General features: G+C 39.3%; 1 protein-coding gene across 1 annotated transcript in view; it reads right to left on the reverse strand.

Annotated features, from left to right (window-relative positions):
* Positions 1–25,717, reverse strand: part of PDXK (pyridoxal kinase) — a 42,692-nt gene that overhangs the window by 15,466 nt on the left and 1,509 nt on the right. The window contains exon 2 of the mRNA XM_086474694.1: positions 5,909–5,963. Coding sequence (XP_086330820.1) covers positions 5,909–5,963 — 55 coding nt within the window. The remainder of the gene's footprint in view (positions 1–5,908; positions 5,964–25,717) is intronic.

A 25,717-nucleotide genomic window follows, 5' to 3' on the forward strand; every position in this document is an offset into this window, starting at 1 on the left:
ATGCTTTTTAAAAAGTCTTTGTGAAGAAACAGACAAAGTGAGGGACTCCCGTAGGTTAGGGCTGTAGTTCCATTGCAGAACACAGTGATATTCAAAATGGCAATGCTAACACAGAGGCACACGTCTAGCCCCAAGTATATGAGCAACCCTTGACTACAACTAACTCAAGTATTTGGCTTATTTAACACACATGCAGATGTTTGTTCTGTCACATCTGCAGCTTCAAAGAGAATAATCTGCCCTCTCCTCTTCCTCGAATCTCTACTTCTCTTAGCACCACAAAACCAGTCCATACAGGGACACAACAGAGACCTTTTTATTCCGTGGTGCCCACTGATGAAACTGAGTGCAGTTTTCACCTGTGAGGTGAAATCAAGGTCAGCTGGCAAAAGAGCAGTCATTCATCTTACACACGGCCATAGGAAAAACTATGATAGATTGTCCAGACAATCTAGATACTCTCAGGAGCCATTCTTACACAGGGACCCTGCACATTCACTATTCAACTAAAAGTTCACCTTCCTATGTCAAGCTGTCTGAAACAGTCAATGCACAAGGTCTGTGTCACACTGATCCTCCACTGAGGGAGTGAAATGAACATGGAAACAAAATGTTAGGTAGCAGCCCAGCTTAGCTCAGGAACTGGTAAGCTACCAACAAGGGGCAGGGACGTTGTCCGAATTCTGTAGCAATGACTTCCAAGGGTATCTAGAGGATCCTTTTTACCACCTGGTAACACATGTAATACAACCTAAAGTCTAATCACACAACAGCTGGAGGAAAAAAAAGCCCTACGGAAACTCTCAGGGAAGCCCCAGCCATTGAGACAGAAGAAAAAGGGCAATGCCTTCACTGGATCTGCAGAGAACTGTGATTTCACTAGGAACTCAATCATGTTCAAGTAAGAGGAAACAAACAAACACTGGCAGCAAGATGGAAACCACACTAAGCCCCTTCCCCAGGGTAACTTCATGTAACATAATGAAAAACGGACAAATCCCATGACACTGCATCTATCCTGCTCTACTAGTGGAATATACAACCAAAAAGCAGCTTTTGTAGAAGGACAGAAGCCAGTTACTCATGTTCAGAGGGTTTCACCAGCTGAAGGATGGATACCTTGGGGTCACAGGAAGAGGGACTATCTTGAAAGGGGAAAGGCAAAAAATCCAGATAGATACTAGGCAGTCAAAAAACCACTGCATAGCCCTGAACCCAGAGCTAGTTAGCAGGGAACACCAACAGCAAGCTTAAACATGTGAGGTCCAATTTGCTTTAGGGAAAAGCATGAGTGGTTGGAGCTACGGATGACAATGAGGAGCCACTGTCTTCCTCGACAAGACGTAAGAACTCGGCTGGTAATGAGCACATTTGAAGGCCCAGAGCTACCTTGCAAGACCTAGAAGAATGTCAGCTTCCTAGAAACATTATCCCTATGCCTACACCACTAAATATGAATATGTGAAAACAGCAAGAGAAAACCTAAAATCTGTTTTAACTGTCCACTTACTCTAACTCCTACTCCGCAGTAATATTTCCACTGTGGCACCCAACAATACATGAGTTCAGTCTCACAGTACCTGGCTATTTGCACACATTATACATGAACCACAGCCAAGAAAACTAAAGAATGAGTTTCAAGTTTGTACTTGGCAGAACAACTGCATCCCATTTGGAGACTACAGAGCTGGTTAGGCATAGCAGCTGGGTTAAATTATTATTTTTATCTTGGATATTAAGGTGAGATCTTGGCTTGTATCTTCCACAGAGGAAGAAAGCTGAGTCTTCCTTGTTTTGGTTACAAAACCACTAAATAATTCCCCTCGGCACCGGACTGAGAGAGCAGGGAGAACTTTGCAAATCATTATACAAGCTCTCCAAAACGGCACTTGGCTCAGACTGACTGCATTAGTCTCCCAGATTAGTAATGATTTTAAACATATAGATGAACATAAATATTTAACCATCTTTATACCCCTTCTGCCTATCTGTATTAAGGCCTTCTATTGCAATTAAATGTTATATATTTGCTTTCAGCACATAAGGGAATGAAAACCAGGTAAGACGTGATGCCTCTCGTCACTTATCCCTCTTAAATGGTATTCATTAGTCTCCAGGGAAATGTCCTAGTTCAACTGTATGGAAAAAAAACCCAAACAACAAAACCCACAACAACAACAACAAAAAACCAACAAAAACCACAAAACCACAACCAATAGAAGCAGCTAATACTGCAGCCAAAATGAATTTACATACTTTTCTTTCTTGCCTTCCTCCACTGGTACATTTTTTTTCTCCTTTGGAATGTAATTATAAGCCTCTTAATTACATTCAAAAACAAGGAAAAAAGAAAAGAATAAAAATCCCACACATACAAGAAGAGGGGAAAAAAAAAAACCTACCATTTAAGTGTAGCAAGATGTAAGATTTCTTTGTGTTCCAGCCCAGAACATTCTGTTCTGAGGTTTTGAGTTCCTCCTGTGCTGCTCCCTGAAAACTTATTCCAAGTGGCTTCAGTAACCACGTATTTTACATTGGAAAAAGGAAGAAAGATCTAGTGTTTAAGGCTCACAATAGACCGGCAATCTGGTCCCAGCTGTGTCACGAAATTCACACGCACTCTGGCACAAAACCTGGTCTAAACACACGACTTACTCTTCAGCTATCAGAAGGCTTTCAACAAAACCAGAAATACAGTACCAAATTCTCCAGTGGATTTTTTTTAGAGCTTGTCAGTGTAGGAGTAAAATACTACCAGTGTTAGGCAGAAGTGGAGATCTTTTCTTTTTGTCCTGCCCTGCACAGGTGTGAATGACTGCATATGGGCGGTAGACTGTGAAGAATTACAGGAGACATAATGGTAATTTCTCATGTATCAGACCTACCAGCCAACCCAACCACCCACTACACACCCACTAAGTGGAAGTCAAAAGTGCTTTGCTTAAAAATAAAAATAGCAGGAAAAAAACAGGCTATTTGTTCTGGAGCAGTTTCAACAGTAGGATTTGGGTAGCAAAGTAAGCATATTATATGCTTAGCATTAACCTACCAATTAAAAATAATGCAAATCACTGAAGAATTAAAAATGCACCCCAAAAAAATCAACAATACAACAACACACACAAAAAAATAATTTAATTTTGCACATCAGATGATGAGATACTTCTGCAAACAGTACAGTAAAATAGAACACAAAGCACAGAATCTTTGTAGGTTGCATGACAGCTTCTTTTATTTGTACATGAAGCATGATGCCATTCAAGGGTGAGTCATTCTAATCATTAAAGTTCCTCACTAAGCAGCATGACAAACTGTTCTCCCAGGGGGACTGACTTAAAGCACATTTTCCAAATTTCAGGATTATCAGAGTAAAGAAAGCTGAATTTTCTGAGCAGAAGTCAGCAGAAATAGGCCTGTGGTATCTTATTAATTTAAAGACAGGGCAAAAAAAAGCAATAATGATTCACCAAAGAAAGCCTGTTAGTCATCAATTCTCTCTGCGTTTTATCTTTTGATGACAAGACCAGGTTTAAAGACAGGGACAGGGAAAGAAAGAATGCCATGTCCAAAACCTCACACACTTTGCTACCTGTGCCCCTCTGGTATGTGGCATTCTTTTAGAAACTAAAGTTCACAGCTCGATTTTGAAGCAGAAATTTGCCCTTCAGCTTTAATGATGACCACAGAAAGGGTTTTCATAAGGTCTTGTTCTGGTAGGAAACCGAAGTTATCCTCACCCATTCATCCCGCACACAATTCCCACGTATCGCGGCACTGCTCCAGGCACAAGCCACAGCCCAGCATGTCAGTTTGTTCATTAATCCCTCCAGTGGTACATTGATTTCCAGGTACTAGTGCAAGTTGGTTTGCAGGCATGCACAAACGTTCAAGCCTGGAAAAGTCTTTCTATGAGGACACCACATGTTCCTACACGCCTCTCTTGAAGAGGAGGTGCAAAGCCACTAAGTTTAGCATCTATCCTTCAAATTAAGAAAGGGTAGAAAGGATTTAATGGAAAAACTCCAGTGTTAGAAAACTAGACCTGCCATAAAAAGGATTATGTGCCCTTCCTTTCTTTCCCATGCCTTCCTCTTTCAGCCAAATGACTGATATTTCTAAGTATAATCTCCTTTTACCCATGCTTGGCAAGTGACAAACACTCACCGTATTGTGTTTTTTTTTTCCTGAAAGCTCTGCTTCCCTAAGTCATGAGGTTGTGCAGCAATCTTTAGGATGTTTTAACAGATTTACTAACACAATGCTGTTTCTTCTCATATCTTCAATGTCTGCCAAACTTTGAATGAAGCACTGGTAACCCTTCTCCAGCTGTGATACTATTAAAAAAAAAAATCTTCCTTCTTTTCTATTTTAAGAACTTGGTCATTCTATTGGTAATGTGATTTTCCTACCTTCAGACACATTCAGTTTATGGTCCAATAAAACCTCTATTAAGCTCTTTTAACGCCCTATAAAGCTGATTTAATCTTGAAACAAAGCAAATGAATGACAGGGGCTCATTCATTTTGAGCGCTGAGTTATTTCACATGAAAAAATTGCTTCATATCTGGAAGATTACAACAGTTTTACCCAGCTATCAAAAACTAAACAACAAAAAATCCCAAAGTCCAAAACTAAACACATTAAGGAAACATAAGTTACATCTAAGTATCTCTTAAAAAGATGAGAACACCTTTGTACTGTGCCAAAGGGTCAAGTGAAATAAGCAGCTTTTTGCCTAAGCCAGGAAGACCCCCACCCCTTGTTTAATTATTACCTCTTTTATGCCTTTTCTCAACAAGCAGAGATGGCTTTCTAGCTACCTTTGAAACATGCATTTCTTCTTCCAGGGTGACATTAAATTCTTTCCACGATAGGAACATCTTCTAACCTTTTGAAAGCTGCATGGAGCTCAACATAGTAAGAGAGGACAGAGGCTTCCTGGTCTGCCCTCTGTTCAAAAACCCAGCAGTTTATTAAGAGGAAATAAGGAAAGTATCTCTACTTTTGTGTCTGTCCGCCCATGTGTCATGTGTCCCGCGCTACCCCCACACCTCCCCCCTCCCTTTGTCAGACAGAGTTTTTCCTCTTTTCCAAGATGTTAAAGTCAGAATTTGTTCCTGGATTGTTTTTTAAAGACACTCTCAGAATTTCTTTACCTAGAGCAGATCTCCCTTCAAACAACCTGCCATGACCATGATCGTGGATGTGTCTCTATTGATCCAAAACCAGCAAGTCACTTAGAGCTCCTTTATGAGTGAAAGGTATTGCTAAAATAAACATAAATTTCAGCTTTACTTTGAAAAATAAAGTCCTCTAGCACTGAGTGTGACGAAGTCTGAAAGTATTATGTAAGTGCATCATGTTCAGGCTTAGAACCCAAGTAAAAATACATGCAAATGTATAAACACCCTACCCCCTTCCTCCCTCCAGAATGTAATTTTAGGACACTTGCTACCCATCTGGGTGGGCACATAAAGAGAGGAAATATCATGTTTAGCTCAGTATTCTTCTGATGTTTGAGTTGGTAATATGACTGTGAGTGTCAGAGCCGTAAGGGACAGAAAACAGTACTGAAGACTCCCCCATTCACAGGCCTGCTGGCATAGATGGCCGTATTTGTGTTATTTCACTGTCCGAGTTAATTAGATTAATGTCTAACAAAAGAAACTCACACTCTGAAGTAGAAGAACAGGACATTACCACATCGTATCATGCCCTAATCCCACATCCAGACTTCTGTGAGATTTGAATCAAAGCATGAAAATTACATTTCTGTCTCGTATCCTGAAAATGTGAGTGAAAATATGAGACTGATCTCCTTTCCACTGTCATGGGATGAAGTGAGCCACATATTGAGTAGAGCTGAATGACTGTGGAGTGGTACCTGAAGACCCATGCAAAATTTTACCTGTGTGGTTTGAAAACTGGACAGAGTTCACTGTATCAACTTCAAATCCCAAAACCTGTAACAGAACACAGGAGTATTTCTTTTACTAACACAGCTTTGTTAATACATTATCAATATCACAAAACACAAGAAAGGATTCTTATTTCCCAGTGCATATTTAAAAATCCTGAGTGCTGTTTTAAAGTGAAAGCTGAGTTAACATACATGCCACATAAACAAACAACGCAGCACTTTACTACAGCATGGACATGGACTGGAAACAGCACTAGAAAAACAGAGCTCTGGATCCTCAGGCTAGAGTTCATCTGGGGATAAGGACGGAGAGGCTGGTCCAGCAGCCATCACTGAAGCCCTGAAGAAAGCCTTGGCTAGGCTTTCTTGGCAAGAAAAGCAGTCTAAATTTCAAGGTACTAAATTAATGCAAAATATGGAGAGAGGATGCTGTTAGAATTCCAGAAAGCCAATCTTTCTACAAGGAGGACAGAAGAATCTTAAGAGAGATCAACATGATAAGCCATGCTCGGAGGTCACAAGCTGGTTATTTACAGCTAAAAGAGAATAGAAGGAAATCACAGAGAATTAATTTGTGGCATGATTAGACAATAAAAGGGAGAGAGCTCTTAAAAACACAAAGTAAAAAAAAAAGACTAAAGCATGCTCCAAAAGCCACCACCCTACTATATTGAAATACCCAAGAATTTGCTACTGCAATCAACAAATACATTCTTGTTGCCCAAAAAGAGATAAATATCATGAAAATAAGAGCATCAAATCAGGAGAAAACTAATGAGGATTTTTATCCTGACAATACCTGCTTAGCACAGACAGGCATTGCCGTCCAAGCCATTTTTAGACGTTTTTCTCTGTCACGAAAGAAATTCTAATGCAACAGTGACATAACAGTCTGACATTTCATATTTGTTTCCACATCCTACTTGCTCTGAGTAAGAATTCTCCTCAAAAGACAAGCTGCTATACAGGGCTCAGTGAGTCACACTGGGAGATAATAGTAATGATGCATTGCTGTTATGAACCACTTTCAGGCAATTTGCTGGGGAGGGGGGAGTGAACAAACAAAGCTTTTGCCAGTCACGTTTTTCACCGAGACACACATCTCTCCCTTTTTATCATGAAGGCAACCCCTTCACATATATTAAAAGCCTCTGTGTGTATGCTGCCAGACATTAGGTCTTCCCTGTGCATGTTGTTTCTCTCGCACATGAGAGCCATTAAACGATAAGCCCCTTATTTCAAACCCTGGGCCATTACAAGATGGAGGTACACGCTGCAACAGGTAGTTCCTTCTGCCCGCAGGCACTGCATTGCTGTCATTTCACAGCTCAGAGTCCACACAGGTCCTGACAGAATAAGTCTCTTCTTTCAATATAAAATAAAGGTTTCTATTCATTCTCAATCAGAAAGCAAAGTAGTCTTACATTAACGATAGACAGAATGGTGGGTTGTCTCAGCCTGATCAAGTTAAAATTAACCTCAGCTTCTACTGTCACCCCGGTTTCTTGTTTCATCTTGGTGGATTTTATTTTAAAGACCCAGGAATTAAAAGAGTGAGAACATGGCAATATTGTCACGACCTTAACCTTGATGTTTGCACATGTCCTTCAAAGAAATAAGTGAGAATACTGCCTCTAACCAGACTGTCACCCCATACTCAATTCCACTCCCTGCAATGAGCAGACCTAAGAAGTTCTTATTTCCTTCAGACATCTTGGCACCAATTGTGAATTAATTCTCTTCTGCAATACTTACATCACGTTTCTCCAACTATTTAACACCTGACACTAAGAACACACTATGCGTTACTAACTAATCAGGTTACACTTAGTACTTAAGGGAGGAAGAACATGCACAACTGCTGGTAGGGAGGGCTGTTCCATGACACGGATAAGCACTGTACCAGCTGATGGTCACCAGAAAGAGCAATCCTTCTTTACTGTCTCCACCAGCACTAGCTATCATTTGATTTCTCAATAAGCTTTTCTGTAGGATTAGGGATTTTTGGTTTGTTCTGGTCAGTTAATCTGCTTCAAGCTGCAGAAGGGAAAGTACAAGGGAGGACACCTCTTGGAGACAGCTAGGTCCCAGGCTGGCTTAGCTGGACACTTGGTAAAAGAGAGTTAAAATGCTTTTGAACAGTTGAGGAGAAGTCACAGATAGCTCAAATTCATCAAGGGAGCTTGATATTCTCCCTTTTCTCATCAGTGCAAAACAGGCTAAAAAGCCTTTAAAGGTCTCCATAACAATCACTGGTGATGGTCCACTCTCTCACAGTTACTGATTTGCCCTAAAGTTTTGTTTTGAATAAATGTACATGACTGATCTAACACACTTAACTATGCAATTCTCTAGTTCTGATTCAACACTCAAAAAAAGCCATGGTTACTTTAAGGAATTTTCTTTTACAAAGATTCTTATAAAACAAAGAGTAAATAAAAGACATAAAATGTCATTTAAAAAAACCAAAAGTATAATTAGAAAATGTAATTAGTACTACCTTTGAAATGAGAGCTACAGATGCTGAGGTCTAGGCTTAGTATGACATACTAAAATAATCAAAAAGAATGGTGAAGTCAAGTTCAGCCAGTACATATTTGCTACCAAGGCAAACTGAATTGTAAAGTCTCATGAAATTTAGTCATCAGAAGACGACCTGAAAACAATGTACACTGAAGTGCTAAAAGCAGGTTTTGACAGCAATCATCTCTTCTACGGCTACAGAGAAAACTGTCTTAAAATGAACTATACAACCCAAAATTAACAACTTGATCATTTAAAGTGGATAAGGAAATGTTATCATACCAATGACTAAAAACCAGTACTAGTAACCATTAACCATGCATATTTAAAGCACCATACATATCAGAAACAGTTTCTCACTCACCAAATGATCAATACTTTCCCTTCTTACAAAGCAAGCTGTATTTAAAAGACGTCTTGTTACATTTTTTTAATATATACTAGTATTTTTAATTTTTTTAGGCAGAGGTAACTAAAAGCACTGATCATGCAGGTTTTTTGATTTAATTAAAAAGTTCTAGCCAAACCAGAGTTTAAATAGATCTTAAGTGAAAGTTAGCTACTTAATTAGAAATACACGATTTTCGTATGTACAGACCTAGAAAACTGAGATCAGAGCAAATGCATTGGATCAATCATACAAAATAAAGAAAATCTAGGTCTCTTATTTGTACACAAATATCACCCCAAATTATGCATTTAGCTGGATATCAAAAATGCCTGTTAATATGAAACACATTTAAATCACTTATTTTAATTCATGGATTTAAAACCAATCCGCTCCAGTTACTGATTTTTTCCTACATACAGAAACAAACCTCTTCACGTTTATGAAATAAATACATAAATATATATGCACCAGTTCAGTCATCACCTCAGTACCTTTCCTTATTTCATGAGCAATCAAAGTGCTGTAATTCAGCAAAAACTGCATGTGAAATGGGAAATAGTGAGATCTACACAGTAGTTTTGTGGTGTTCAGTCAACAGAGAACAAATTCAAGCTGGTAATGGTTTATCATAGTTCACTAAAGTGTGCAGTTGTCTCTACACTTTGCTCAAAAAATATAGTAGAAGCCACAAGCAGCACTTTGCTGGGCCCACCTGTGTGAGAGATGCCTTTATTGAGATACTGACGGTTTCACCTTATACTCTCTGACACACCACTTTCCCTTTGCTTCCTGAATATCTTTGCGTATCAGCCTGCTATGTTTGCAAAATGACCCAACTTTGGGTGTTAAAACTGTCATTTTTCTGTGTGTGTATGCACTTACGTGTTCCTTGCACCTCTGTGTAAACTAACTGAAAGAACTCACTCTACTTGGATCTTGCCTATGTCAGAACTAATGCCTTCAAGATCGTATTTGATTAGGGTGAGGACTGAGCTTACTAAGAAATGCACAACAATGCTTAATTTATTGCTTCTCTATACCAGCCTGTAAATAGTCTATACCTGTGTTACTTCCCCCGCTCCCTACAGAAAGAGTCCTGTGGTGATATTTGTGCCTCCAGTTTTGGAGAGGTAGGTTATGGCAGACACTCTACAAGTGCCCAGGGCTTCAGCTGCCAGGGACACACATCGTCTGCATTACCATTATCCCATTTTGGATGATCTGGTCTCTTACAGGCCCTCCAGTAGAAAACAATTCCTGGTTTCCACGCTCTCCCTCTGCCGTCACTCTATGTAAGCATCATTTGCTCACAGAACTGCAAATACCTGGCAAATCTAAACCCATGGCCAGTTCGCGTAAGGAAGATAAGCACTCTTCAAAGGAAAAGGATAACCGAGTTCACCCTAAATCTGTCAGCCTCTAGTCTGAGCACATGTCAAACAATGTTCGTCTTAAGACTCAAACTAAGGTCGCCTATACCACATCATATCACATAGTGACATCTACTGCGATTGAGGTCTCCGAGGAAAATGGGTGATTCCAACACATTTTTTAAGTATCTTCAAGCAAAGGAGGCAGAACTGTTACATTTCTAAAATTAAATCACAAAACATCAAAACCAGAGGAATTTTGTATTTGAAAGGCATGGCTGGCAAATCTGAATGACAGATTTCAGAAAAATATTTGGAAGATTAGATCAAAATACACACACTGGAATAGAATGAGTTTGAAGAAACAGCTAGCATGAAACACACACTCCAACACTACGCATGAGATGAAACTGGGCCTAGTTCTTCCTCACAAACAACTGAGGAAAAGGGACAAACATCATCCAGCTCTTCCCACAGTGCAGAAAGCCCTATCTCAGCCTTACAAAGGGAAGGTGTATCACCCGTGCAGGCACCTAGTCTACAGAATCATTAAAATGCACATCTTTAAACTAGCAAGTGCTCAAGGGAAAAATCAACACAAAAGAAAGGAAGATACCTCAAAATACACGGACAACATCTAAAAGTGTTGTCTCTTTTTGGAAAACTGGACCAACAGCATAGTTTTCCTAAAAGCACAGAAGTAATTTAAGCTTATATGCAGCCACAAATAAAAAGACAAAAAATTAAAAAAAAAAAAAATCAATCTCCTTCAGGACTCAAATTTTACAAGTGATACCAATTGTTTTACTGGTAGAACAACCTAAAGACCTAGGCAGACAGAAAATTATTTCCTCCTAAAATGGCTTGAGTTATATAGGTTACATATATAGCTAGATCTCAGTTCTGGTTCACCTCTAAAAATGCAATCTTTTGGCCTTTGCCACTGTGTTCAAGCATGAATTAGAGCTTTGTTTAAAATTTACAGTCTCTCTTCCTCTCCCTTCCAGAAAACTCTTCAACCATACATACGGCGAAACACGCTATTTCTTCACTGCAAAACTGGTACATAAGATTGTTAGAAATGAAAGATTACAAACATACATTCCCTTCAGGACGACAGCCTAAGCTGTGCCCGTTCTGTAAAGGGCTGGGCGGTGATTGTAAAACAACAAAAGAAAACTATTCCACATTACAGAAAATTGTAAGTGTAGCAACAGAGAAATTAACAGGAAGATTTTGAAGCAAATGCAACATCTCAAATTCAGTTTTAATGACTGCTAAGCTTTATGTTTATATTTGTGTAATCTACATTATTTGACTCCAGAACATTGGTACATAAACGTACTCATTTTTACCTCCTAATCCCATTTGGTATTTGACTGTTAACATCACTTGAGACGGAAAACTGTTAACTTCAAAAATTAGCTCTGCCTCAGAGTAAATATTAGTATAAATTCTCATTTAATAATTTTATTTACTCTGAGCAATGCTTAGAGAAATGTGGAAAGCTGTTACTGGACTGCTTCTGTTTAAAATTTATACTGCAGCTTTACTATGCTTCAGCAGGGAAAAAGTAAATTTTCAAAAGTATCACACACTTTACAGTACTCAAGCAGTTCTTTCTCCTTGTCTGTATTCAGCTGGGGGCGAGGGTGAAGTTCAAAAAAAAAAAAAAAAAAAAAGATAAATATCTTAAATCTCTTAAGTGTGCGAGAAAAACTGTCACGTGACAGAACATAAAAAGGCAGCACGGTGAATTACACACAGAATTCCAAACCAAGGATTCAGGTACGTGAACAACTGTGCTACTGAATTGTTTTCCTTTACTGGGCAAGACCAACATAGAATCATAGAATTGTAGAATGGTTTAGGTTGGAAGTGACCTTGAAGATCACCTAGTCCAACCCTCCTGCCATGGGCAGGGACACCTTCCACTACACAAGGTTGCTCCAAGCCCCATCCAGCCTGGCCTTGGACACTGCCAGGGAGGGGGCAGCCACAGCTTCTCTGGGCAACCTGTGCCAGTGTCTCACCACCCTCAGGGTGAAGAACTTCTTCCTAACGTTTAATCTAAATCTCCCCTCTTTCAGTTTGAAACTGTTACCCCTCCGTCCTATCACCACACTCCCTGACCAAGAGTCCCTCCCCACCTTTCCTGCAGGCCCCCTCTAAGCACTGGAAGGCCGCTATAAGGTCTCCCCAGAGCCTTCCCTTCTCCAGGCCGAACAACCCCAACTCTCTCAGCCTGTCCTCACAGGGGAGCTGCTGCAGCCCCCTGGTCATCTTCACAGCCCAACTCTGGACCCGCTCCAACAGGTCCATGTCTTTCTAGTGCTGGGGGCCCCAGAGCTGGACACAGCACTGCAGGTGGGGTCTCACCAGAGCAGAGTAGAGGGGGAGAATCACCTCCCTTGACCTGCTGGTCACGCTTCACTTGATGCAGCCCAGGATGCAGCTGGCTTTCTGGGTTGCGAGTGCACATTGCTGGTTCATATTCACTTTTTCATCCACCAGCACCCCCAAGTCCTTTTCTGCAGGGCTGCTCTCAATCCACTCATCCCCCACCTTCTATCTGTGCTTGGGATTGCCCTGACCTAGGTGCAGGACCTTGCGCTTGGCCTTGTTGAACATGTAGATATGTTTTCAGAATCAACTGCTAATTTCAGCTGCTTTCCTACTCAAAGACTAAAGATGCCTAGGAATGATTCACAAAGTCAGGAAACCCAGGCAGATCTCACTGCTTTCACTTACAAGTGACAATCAGGCTTGTCTTTATTGCAAGCTGGCTCGGACTCTGACCTACGCTCCACTAAAATCTCTTGCCTGAGTTTAGAGTGATCGTCTCTGCAGAGAAAACAAGTCCTTGCAAAGGGCCTGAGAAGCAAGGAACCATGACAGATATTAGCGTGCTGTTCCGAACCAGTTCTAAAAGAGTGTATTACCCTCAAACCTTTTAGTGTATGCACTTATCCTCCTGGTAAAAAGAAGCAGTCAGTTGTACTGAAGGATTTCTCAGCTAGCTGCCCTCTTGATCAAGATATGGAAGTTCTAAAGCACAAGATGATGATAACAGTCTGACCTCCAGATCATTTCGTACTTCCAAAACCTTTCTAACCATTGGGCTGTCATTTAAAGAAGGAAAGCATCTACAGAACATGGTCTATCATCCTGCTATCTTAAACATAGCATTACTACAGATTCCAGTGACATAAGTTGTAAAAAATAAATTTAATTTCAAATATTGCATATTCTCCTCAAAGTGTTAAAAATATAAGCCTTCATAGAGCCCTGTGAACTGGACAAGTGTCACGCTCATGCAGAACTACATTATCAATATACAGTGACAACAAAAGGAGACCACCACTCTGCAAAGCGTTGTGCTTAAACTAGTATTGCTTGAACTCGGATGTAAAAAGCCAATGTCCTGTTCCTCACACACACAGTAAGAATACAGCTAGGAACAAAACAAGGTCCCTCCCTGCCGCCAAAGCAGAGCTTAGGAAATTTATGCTGATATGTATTCTGTCTGTGTGCAGATCTGTGTGATCTCTACAGTAGTGTATAATATGTGCAGTCTTGTACTTTGTTTTTCAGAAAACACAGACCATGCCACCTGGCAAAAACTGCAACAGATGCAAACCCCCTCTATTTTTCTCCACAAATTAATGTGTTTTTTTTAATGGAAGCCTTTCAATACACTCAAAACAAAACAAACGGTTTCATTTTCAAAAATTAACAGAATCACATGACAAGCCATGAGGCTCTACAGAAAGGAAGAAAGAAGTCCTCTGTTTCAAGAGCCAGTCAAACTTTCCAGGTAATGGGGAAGTGTTTTGATTTATATCATTTAAAGCACACAGCAGCATTTTTAAAAAAACAAATGAATAGTTAAAAGCAAATCCTACATCTCAAATATATACACAAATACAAATATACACACAAGTTTTTATTAAGCTGAAGACTGTGTTTATCCCAACGAATAGCTTAACTATGACTACAAATTTTAATTAACCAATATTAATTATTGCCTAATTCATCTTACTCCTCTGCCTCCACAAACCCAGTTAATATAAGGAAATTCAACAACAGGGTGAGCTGGCAAAAGGCACTTGAATAAACGGATCTGGGCCAAAACCAGAAGCTAATAGTAAACAGGTATACTAACAGAACATGCCTGGTGCCCCATGCAAGGTGAAAACATCTCAAAAATACCAACCAGTAGCCCACCAGAAACACGATGTATGTACCGAAAGCAAAACAGTTGGCCTGCTCCGGACTGCCCACAGCACATCTGGTTAACTTCAGAGGGCCTTTATCTGAGAGCGTGTGACAACAACACAAAACAAATCAAAGGCTTGAAAAGCCCCACTAAATTATCATATTTTCTTCCAGAGGACCCTCCTCCTCTTCCACATTTATATCACAGCTGGCTTTATTGCTATTGACAGGACACACATACGGTAAGCCCTACAGCAACAGGAAAATTACTGTTGTAGCAATGTAACACTGAGAGATGCATCAGTCAAGGGACAAAGTTTTATAGCATGAAAACATACATAAACACAGGGGGTTAGAGACTTAAACAGTCCAATTTCTGAGGAATTTTCAAGAATTCTTGTGGTAAGACCCCAAACTGCTCACTTTTAGCAGACCACGTCTATAACCCACAAACTGAATTAACCAGTAATATCTGTATTTGTCTACAAAATCACTTCATGGCATAAAAAACACCCATTCCATCCCTTCCATTTTTTTTATATCTATTAAAACAGAGCTTAACTGAAAGTCAGTAACAGAATTAACTTCAATGCCACAGTTAAAATCACCCTGTGAAAAAAGGTAATTGAGGGTTTGGGGTTGTTTTGGGGTTTTCTTGCTTAAGTAATGGCATCTATATTTTCCAATAAGAAAGTCTCTCTATCAGGCCATGAAAACTCTGTGCGTCCATTGTATTATAAGTCACTTGCATACAAGTGCTGGTGTTTATGTACTACAGTTCGTAGCTTTGTCTTACACAGCCATCACTGTAGTTCCAGTGAACATCATTGCACCACTCTACTCCTCTGACATGGAGCAGAAACATACTTTAAAAGGCTCAATTTCTGTAATCAAATTAATTTGGAGGAGGAGAAAGGATTTCCCAGTTGCAGCTTGCGTCTCTAACTGTGTGCCAGCTCTTTCACTTAATTGCATCTCCTTCCATTTGATACTAGATCAAAACCCACACATTGTACTGGGTGTAGAAACTTAGAATACAAATTCAGCTTGAGAAAAGGAACTCAGGAAAAAGAAAAGGCATGTCCTGGCAATTAGTGGAGCAGGCATAATTGCTGGCATGGGTTGATAAACTGAACTGAAACTGCTGTTGACTAAACCAATCTCTTTTTTTCTTTATGAGCTTTTAATAAACCATACCAAGTAGATAATGAGAACTCTGTACATATAATATAGCTGCATCCTAGTGCAGCTTTTGACAAGGCACTGCAAAGAAATATTAAGAAATATCATTAAGAATCATTAAGATACTGGAGATATTGTGCCAGGATAAAAATACAAGAGTAAATAAACTAGTTTATGAACAGGGATGCTGGAGATACTGTTGGCGATTCATTAATCTGGAGTGAGGTACCAAGTAGGTCACTTCAAATTCTGAGGTTAGAAACAGGCAATTAAAAAAACACAGCAGATGACCTTGAGAAGAAAAGTAGTATTTCACCAGTGACAGACACAGGAAATGCTATAAGAGATATAAAAGAACAGTATTTGGATAGCATCTGATACTTGTTAAAAACGAGAGATACTTGTTAAAAAACAAGAGAACTTTATGCTCTTTAAAAAAACCTACAAAATACACTATACGAAGACTATACAAACAATACATGCACACACACACACAAAAATATCAAGAATATACCAACAAACTACCTGGTTAGAACTATTCACCCTCACACTAAAAAAAAAACCCAAACAAACAAAAATTCCTGAAACATCACAAACCACCACACCTTTCCCTACCTGAACCTACCTTTCGCCTCAACTTGTTGTACTTTCAAGTCAAACTCCATGCATCTCAAACTGTTTTCTTTCCTTCCCAACTCAGCTTTTCAGCTACAAAAGAACACACATGAGACAAAGCTAGGTGTGGAGGAGTGTGCGATATTTTATATATTCTGCAGCCACATTTATTTGATGCTTCATTGTTGCTCTACGGCCACTAGTTCTCAGGCTCAACAACAGCTAGCCCCACATCAGTGAAAAAAAAAAGACAAGACTATCACCTCAGGTTGCCTAATCCCTGTTTGTTTAGTGACACTCCCTTTTCACCTTTTATCAACTGCATACCAATTTTCAGGATTTACAAGATGACTTCAGCACTGGACACCAGAGAGGACAAAGACTGGAGCAGAAAACAAATGCCTCTCTCTTCAGCCAGAGCAGACTGCAATTTTCGTCAAAGTGCTCTGGCAAAATCAGTACTTACTGAGAACTTGCAGATGGGCTGATCTAGCTGTAACACCGTGACCATCTGAACAGAAAAGACTAGAACAGCCTGACACTGCGGTGAATTTGTTCTCGAATAGTTTATTTCTTCATTTTTCTGAAAAGGCTCTCAATATAAGTACAGAACTAAAACACAACCAGGCCAAATTCAAGTTAAGGATTATAGTGCCTTAAAGATGCTCCTCCAAATAAGCCTTGGAGACACAGAAATGCTTCAGAGCAAATACCACCAGGACACTCAGTTTTTCCTTACACCAAGACAGACTGACCGGTATGCATTACTAACTATTCAATGCAAGATACTACGATGACATAAAATACATGCCTTTATAAAAATTCCCTCTCAGTCTTGTTCAGCACTAAGAAATTCATTGTTCTACATCATCAGCATTTTTTCATGGGCTACTCAAACAGCCTCTCGTGCCTGAAAGATGCACATGCCCATCATGGTTACTCCATGCATTACACCAGTTCAGCTCAGCATCGACCCAACTGCAGAGACAAAAGATTTGTGGCACAGCTGCTCTATTAACCTTCCTATGGCCAGAAGGTCATTCCTTCCATCTGAAGTGGGATCAAATAATGTATCTGCAAGACACAGATTTATACAGGCCAGGGTAAATGAAAGACAAGGAAATAACAGTTCTGTTTCCTCCTTCATTCTTCCCACTAACAGACAAACAAACAAACAAACAAACAAACAAAAAAAAAAGGAGAATGAGGTGGTGCTGCGGGCATCTGCCTGCCTTTCACCTAAGAAATACATTTCCCCTCCATCCTGAGACTCTGTTTACTGTTAGGTAACCGTGACTTTAGACACTGATTTCAGCTGGAGAATTTGCAGTTCACATATTCTTTTGAAGAGTTCTAAAATCTGCAGATTCACCGCAAATTTCAGATTCATCACCTTCATGCTGCTTCCTTCTACACTTGGATGTAATTTCACGAAAACACCATGCTTGTCACTGCAGGCTCCCGCCAACTGGAATCTTGCAGTGCTACACAGGAGGTTTACTAACACTGACCAGAAGTGGCAGACATACACAGTAGCAATAGGTCCAATAGGCATGGACTTAATCTCTTGTTTATTTTAGTGAATTAAAGGGGGGGGGGGGGGGGGAGAGATCCCACAAAACATTCTTTTCTTCTGATTTTTTTTTTTTAAAAGTTTTATTTTTAATCCTGCTGTTCATATTTTGCATACCTAGTTCTCTAACCGCCAGCCCATCAGCAAGGCATGGCAAGCACATTATGTACATCTAAGGTGGAATTATCCTACCAGAAAGATAGTCATTTTATCCAGCACATATGCTTCATTTGGCCTTCTTAGGTAGACTATGAATGGATCCCACCCTCCTACCAAAGCTTTAGATGTTAAACTGCAAGGTAACAGATGCTTGTAAAAACAGAACAGGAAACAACTCCCTGAAAGAGGCACCACCTTACGTAAAAAAATCACACCAAGGCCACCCCAGGGAAAGAATGAAGCTTCTAGAAAACAGTTAAATGTCTCACCAATTCCTTCAGAGCAAGCAGATACTAGCGTACTTTGATGAATGTTTCCTTCAGCGGACGCCAGGTGCAGGAGCCTGGGGCTTGCTCCTGCTCTGGCACCTCAGTTACGCCAAAAGAGCTGTCTGTGGGGCTGTGAAGGGAACTGGATCAGGAAATTGACTCACAAGATAAACATGTTCTTCTTTTCCTTCTTTGTCAAGTTATTGATAACCTGGATGGTTTCTCAGAGCAGTTTACCACATGGCCTTACAAAATTACTTTTCTTGAAGAGTTGAAGTGGACAGCAAAACAGAGCAGGTGGAAGAACCAGCTGGTGCCGGTAAGGAAAGAGCAAGAGTTTTTCAAGCTGGCTTTGCCACTGAAGACAGCAGATCGTGAAACTATACCCTAGAGGACAGGTGACAATATAAAACCTCTCAAATTTAAACATTAAGTTGCCATATGTTTGGGTTTTTTTTTTGTTGTACGAATGAGCAGAGGCACAACGTTACTTCTACTAACTACAGTGAGAACAGAAATAACCATCTCCAATTTAAAGCCACTGGCAGTATTTAATTACAAAAGGAATGAGCTGTGACACACATTGCCGCTTGTGCTGGTCCACAAACAGCAACAACAAATAATGTATGTGCTGCAGGAAATACCATCCCCGCTGGCCTCAGTTTTAACCATTTTTTAAACATTTTTTTTCATTTTTGTTAGCTGCACAGTGTCTGGTGGTTTCCACAGGTAACATGGTGCCGCCCCTATGAGACAGGGGCTGTATTCTGCCCTCAGTGAAGCACTGGACGGCTGGAAAAATAGTTTTTCTTCAACCTAAACTTGCTCAGTAGTACTCATCACCCAACACAAATGGTCTAAAACACATGAAGATACAGAGATTTGCAAAAAATACAGGTCTATTTTAATTGACTAGATTTAGGCCAAACTTTACTAAATACATTACCACAAACTCCAACATGTAATTCTCCAAAAATAGCATCAAATTTTGATAATTTAGTCAACACTTTTTTCTGTTATAACTTATTTTCTTTTTCTTTCCTCTTCCAGAAGATGCGGACAGAATTACCATGTATAGTAGCTATGAACAAGCACAGTAAAATTCAGGAAGAAAACAAAAAATTCATTGTTAACAATAAATAAATAAAGTAGAGAACTATTAAGGGGAGTATGAAAGAAAATATACTTGGCTTTATTGGCAATCTGCCAAGCTAAAACTAAAAATGTGCCTTATTCTGATATTGTGGGACAAACCCGCACTTCACTTCTTTGGCAGTTCCATGTATGATGACCTAACGAATGCTATTCTTTAAGATTGCCATAGATTCCTTCCTTCAACTTATTAATGCCATTGAAAGCTGTGTCATCCTTGCTTGAGTTTTCCACACAGATCCTCTTCTGAGAGGTAAAACCTGACTGGACTCTGCAGCAGGGAGAAGGGGAAAAGTTGTGAACAGACTGGAAAGGTTCCGCTAGTCAGGAAAACCATTTCCTTCTGCTTTCAGAAACCACTGCATCTACAGATCAGAAAGTGGCTCTCCAGCTTTTGCTTTGCCCCATTTTCCAGTATATGCTCTAGCACCTCCTCAATCCCACACATCCCTCTGGCAAGAGGTGCTTTGGATTCCCAAGAGAGCAAAGTCAAATCACCATGAAAGGATTTCTACTCAGCCCAAACTAGTCCATATACTTAAAATTTACATAGGATGACAGAAGGTGAAATGAGGCTTGTTGCTTGGTGAACCACGGAAGAGGTTTTGGTATCACAGTTCTCTCTCCTACTCTATGGATAATAGTTAGAGTTAAGCGAACTGGAGATCAGAGGTGTCATGGATGAATTAGAATCAGCAAATATGAGTCCTGAACAAAGGCTTGAAGAAATTCAGCAAAAAAATATTGCTGTGCTGAACTACCTATCAGTTACCCCACTGCTGCCAAGTCACAAGACGATGAACTAGTCCAGCTTCTGGTGGGGCATGTATTATCTACCAGCACCGATCTTCTTGGCATGTTTCAAACATGCTCATCATTATATTTTTTTTACCTCTGCAGATTACTACACAGCTGCACACTCTACCACACACAGTAATGTCAGAAGAATGGACATTTTATGTACCAGGATTAAAGTCTGACTCCTCACATTAACCTTGCTTCACCAACTCAAGCCTATTTTCCACACAACACAGGCAACTGAAGTGGAACTTACACTTGCATCTTTTCAGCCTAAACTGGCTAAAAGTACATGTCTGGCATGTGTTGAGTCAGCCATGCATAATGTTGTATCTCTTACCTAAAAATAACTAAATATGCTCTTCAAGGAAAGGTGACCATCATTTGTGGATATAAACAGAAAAAAATTAAAAGTAAGTAAGAGATAACATTTCACCAAAAGGGAGACTTTAGAGAAGTATCAGCAGCTTTGTATGTCATCAATTCTTCTTATGTGCACCATCCTCATATATACAATTGAAGAGTCTTTTTATTATTTCAAATTATACTACTTTTAATACATTTCAGTACATTTTAATATATATATATATATATATGAAATTAACTTTAACTTGAAGCTTTTTTTTTTCCAGAAATCTGATCACTATTGACTCTGTTATCTGAGCTTGTTTGTTTATACAGGAAAAAATATTTTCTCAACTGTTTCATTTGGAGCAGAAATATGACATAACAACTGCAAGAATTAAAAACAAAACAAAAAAAAACAACTAAGACTTTAGAACATAAGGCCATTTCCTAATAAAAAAACGCCTTAAGCAAATAAACACTTGCTACTGAGTCTCTGAGTACATGATATTCCCACACAAACAGTGCAAATTCACCTTTAGGCAAGGTTTTCCAGTCCTTTAATAAGATTTCCAATTTTTTGATGACTCAATTTTTTTTTCTAAAGAAAGTGGGTGAACCAGGGTAAGGCAGTTTTGCTTGCTCTGAAGTCAAATATTTGCACATATTTGTAGACACCAAATGGGATCCTCCTTGATCTTTCCAATTTGCTGTGTTGTGTTAGATCAAAAGATTACATTTAGGTCAAAAAAGCTACTATTTCTTCACTACAGCACACACTCCAGTGTAACTATTAGGAAATACCAGCCTGTGCATCTGCATAGTTCAAATTTTCACAACGTACTATGAAAAAGTTAGCAAATTATAACAGTAATCAACCACTGTAAATATTTATCATAATCTTTTTAAAAAGTTTAAAATGCCAACTGGTCAACTGGCCCCATAGGCACACTGCAAAACAAATTTTAATACATCTTAAAATACTTTTTTCAGCTTTTCAACTGTAATATACAACAAGCCTGTGGGAACATCCCTCAACATTTCTGTAGTTTCATGACTCTATTTTCATGACAAAACTTTATTTAACCACTTGCTACAACTGAGTGACTTGTAGGAATAACTATGGATACTAGTCACACACTTAGACTCAGCCTCAGGTGACGACGGTTCAGTTAGCCCTGCTCTTAGTTTATTAGAGACTCTGCTCACTCCTGTCTAATTTAGCGTTCACAGCACTTAGCAGTCCCAGCTGCACTTCTTTTAGGTGGGCTGAAATTACTCTAATTTTTCAAATTTATTATTTTGCATTAGTAGTTGAAAAGACTTCCGTAAAAACTCTGCGAAGAAATTTGGCATCTCTTAGTTTACAGTGCTACACAAACGTTAACTACTACTGTTAAGTACAGGGGAGATCCCAGTATTTTTCCCAGTTCTTTGCCTTCAGTCTAGTCTCTCTTCAAGCAATGTTAAGAGCTGAAAGTGACTTTTTTTTTTTTTTGTCTGTAAATAAATATTCAACTTTCTTGTCCTCTCTCAGTCCTGTCCCACTTCCCTTCCAGCTTACCATACAGGTCAAAAGTCCATCTCCTACAACCTTCTCAGAAGTTCAAAGTTCTCACAGTACATCTGAGCTCCTAGAGAGCCAGAGACATCCTTTCTTCATAAGTGAGTTAATCTGGACAAGCGCTTCTGGAAAATTTTGATAAAGCCTCTCCCTAGAAGTCCAGTCTGCCAGGTGTTTACCTAGAAGTCCAGGCCATCTTGTCAGGACCTTTTGGATTACAAGACTTTTTCAGGGCCTCACCTTGCACAAGGTATTCACCAGACTTTTGCAACTACATATACTGACATCCACATAATAACAAAATTCTGTTTACATAGCTACAAATAAGCCTTCCCAGAGGGATCACAAGTTTCTGGTTTGCTGGGGTTTTTTGTTTGGTTTGGTTTTTTTATTTTTAATTCTTCTGTCCCTTGTTTACCTTTCTTACAAGAACAAAAACAGAGGCAGGAAAGAAAACCATGCTTCTGCAAGCTTCATTTGAAGTACGAATCTAGAGCAACATTTCTTGTATCAGATATGTAACTTATGACAATCTTTGGATCTTACAAAGAGCAAATACACTCTTTTATCTTTATATTTATTTTTTAAGGGTTAGACTTTTTCAGCCTTTGATCTGTAACAAAAATAAGGGCTAGCCAGTAGGAACATTTCTTGCTGTTATTCTGTAATGACTTTTGACTTACTCCTCTTCCTCCTGACTCGTGTAATTAATACAATAGAAGTAGGTTTTGAAAAACAGAACAGGCAATCATCTTAAATAAGAGATGCTCCTTATCCATCTCTTTCTATACAATACTTAATGTGTTTGACCACATTGTTCAACAAAAGAAGAAAAAAAAAGCCTTAATTTTTTTTGCTAGGGCAGCAGATAATAAACATAGGTTGATACTGGCGTTGATCTCAGCATATGAAAGCATATTATACCCTTGGCCAAACAATGCAGTTCAAGACTACCCTCAAATACCACAGAAATTACCGTTTGTGCTGACCAAAATTATTTTCCCATCTTTTTTACGATGAAGAAGGAGCTAAAAATGTAGACGTACTGTTTCTTTCGCAGAAGAGAATCATTGAGGACTAGTCTTAAGAATGAAAATCACCTGCCCTTATTAACAACCAAACAGACAACTATTTCCATTCAGCAGGGGGGAAAAAAAAGAAGAAAAAAAAAGGGAAATCATTGAACAGATTTCAAAAGGCCATCTTATCCTGTATTGTAGAAGCTGTTTATGGTGGTGTCCTACAATTCAGAACCGATAATTTCATTCTCCAGACCCAAATAATTAATGGTATTTGTCCCTGCTTTTAGCTCTATCTTCAGGGTAAACAGATATAAAAGGAAGTCAATTAAATACTCAAAACAGAGACAAGATTTTCTCAAGTTCTATGACTGTTAGGGGAGACAAAAAAAAACCAACACAGTAGAACATAATCATTTTCCATTAGCATTATCAAACAGAACTCTCTGGATCTCATTGCTACCTGTACATAGCAAAGATCAACAGTCTCTGACTTGCAGACAGGAGTCGAATCTAGTCCAGTGGCAACCAAATGCTAATGTCCAGCACCCAGGTGACATTGCCTGGGACTTTCTCCTGTCCCTTCCTTGTACTTTCAAACCTCCGTCTTGGAAACTCAGAGAGGCCCAAAGGACTGAACTTACAGACAGAAATACTCATTCACAAAAGCTGACATTATGACAGCTGTAGTATATGAATCTTAAATTCATCTGCCTACCAAAATTTCCTGACAGTCAGAATCAAGCACCTCTGCAGAACAGAAATGAGCTCGCCCTTGTGTATTTACTCTGTGGTTTATGGAGGACTGTAACTCTACGCTTGCCAGTACTGCAGCCTTTACTTATTGCCACATTCTACCAACCTAGAAAGTGGGGCAGGAGAGGTAAGTTAAAATAAAATAAATTAAAAGAAATTACATTAAATTAAAATAAAATAAAATTTTAAATATAAAGAAATAGGAGATCCCTCTAAGGAAGAAAACACTTATGATGAAAGTAATGTTGAATGGCAAGGTGAAAACATACATTTGGTGAGGCACTGGCACAGGTTGCCCAGAGAAGCTGGGGCTGCCCCCTCCCTGACAGTGTTCAAGACCAGGTTGGATGGAGCCTTGAGCAACCTGCTCTAGCGGGAGGTGTCCCTGCCATGGCAGGGGGGTTGGAACTCGGTGATCTTTGAGGTCCCTTCCAACCCAAATCATTCTATGATTTTTATTTTATATCATAAAAACTATGACAACTCTTAGTCAAGTAGGGGAAATATTCTTTGGTGTTTTAAAACAATTTATCTGACTGACAGTGGCAACTCTCTAAATTCATGTACACTCTATCGCTCTTCCCCTCTTAAATGCTGGACAATCCTAAACCATTTCCTGATACCAAAAGCTGCCCACGTTACATGACTACAAAATAACTTAGGACTATTTTCAAAATAATTCAGAATCACTTTCTGAATTTTTAAAGACAAAGTAAAACGTGCAAGTAAAAACCATTTAAACTCTTGGCAAGGCAGAATCCAAAGCACAGCTGAGGACAGTTCAATTCCTGGCATTTTACTCCCTGGAAAGTCCCAGTGCCATTTCCTCTAAGACCTATCAGTTAATCTAAAATCTCATCTCAAACTGCTTAAACAAATGTATTTTAACCTGAAATGATGAAAACGGGTTGCTGTGTTTACTATATAGAAAGTGTTTACTATATACTTTGCAGAGAATGTCTTTCCACGCACATACTTTTAAATACTTTTGCTTTGTCAGGTTTCTATTATTCTAAAAGCTAAACTAACTGGTTAAAAAAAGACATTATAGAGTTCTCTGCTGTGCACATTGCTATGCTGGCTATTTCTAATAAATAATATTAGAGATCAAATATCAGAGATCAAATCATTGAAACATAACTGATGTTTTTGCAGAAGTCTGCAAACAGGAGGTGAAACCACGTCTGGTTTTCTATTTGGATGCTGCTGTCCAAATGCAGATTCCTGAACTGTTCTGTCAGGATTTCAGCCCATCAGACATCACATGCACACAGACGCGTGCATCTACATACATCTTGCCCTGCAAACTCAATACGGATGAACTCAGATGGAAGCCTCATTTAACCATTATTGGTTCAGAAGACCAAAATAAAAAACAGAATGGGAAATAACATCAGCATGCCAGATTTGCACAAACCCTCAAGACTAGCATCAGGTTTCATTTTTATCTCATTAAAAAAAAAAAAATAAAGAGACTCCGGTTTGTAATTCCTTTCCTTGTTTGAAGAAAACATAAAAAAGGAAAGTTTAGCTTGGTTGCAACTTGCTACATCTGCAAAGCCAGGGTTTAAATAACCTTCTAGCAAGCAGACCTTCATAAGGTCGCCTACATCGGATTTTCAAGTGCAGCCTGTAGTGATAGTTCAGTTGTTTCCCAACTATCTTTTTTTTCCCCCCACCCCAGCAACTTCTTGTTAAGCTATACACTGAAGAACATCACGCAGCGTGAGTGTGATAGGCTCCTAAACAGAACCCAGCTACAACATCAACAGGACATTTTAACTACTGTAGTATTGTATAGCGTCATCATCAAGGAACTAAAGACACTTTCCGGGAACTGATTTGCCAAGTCATACGAGACAC

The sequence above is a fragment of the Leptosomus discolor genome, chromosome 1 (genome assembly GCF_034619465.1).
Source record: "Leptosomus discolor isolate bLepDis1 chromosome 1, bLepDis1.hap2, whole genome shotgun sequence".
NCBI classification, from domain to species: domain Eukaryota; kingdom Metazoa; phylum Chordata; class Aves; order Leptosomiformes; family Leptosomidae; genus Leptosomus; species Leptosomus discolor.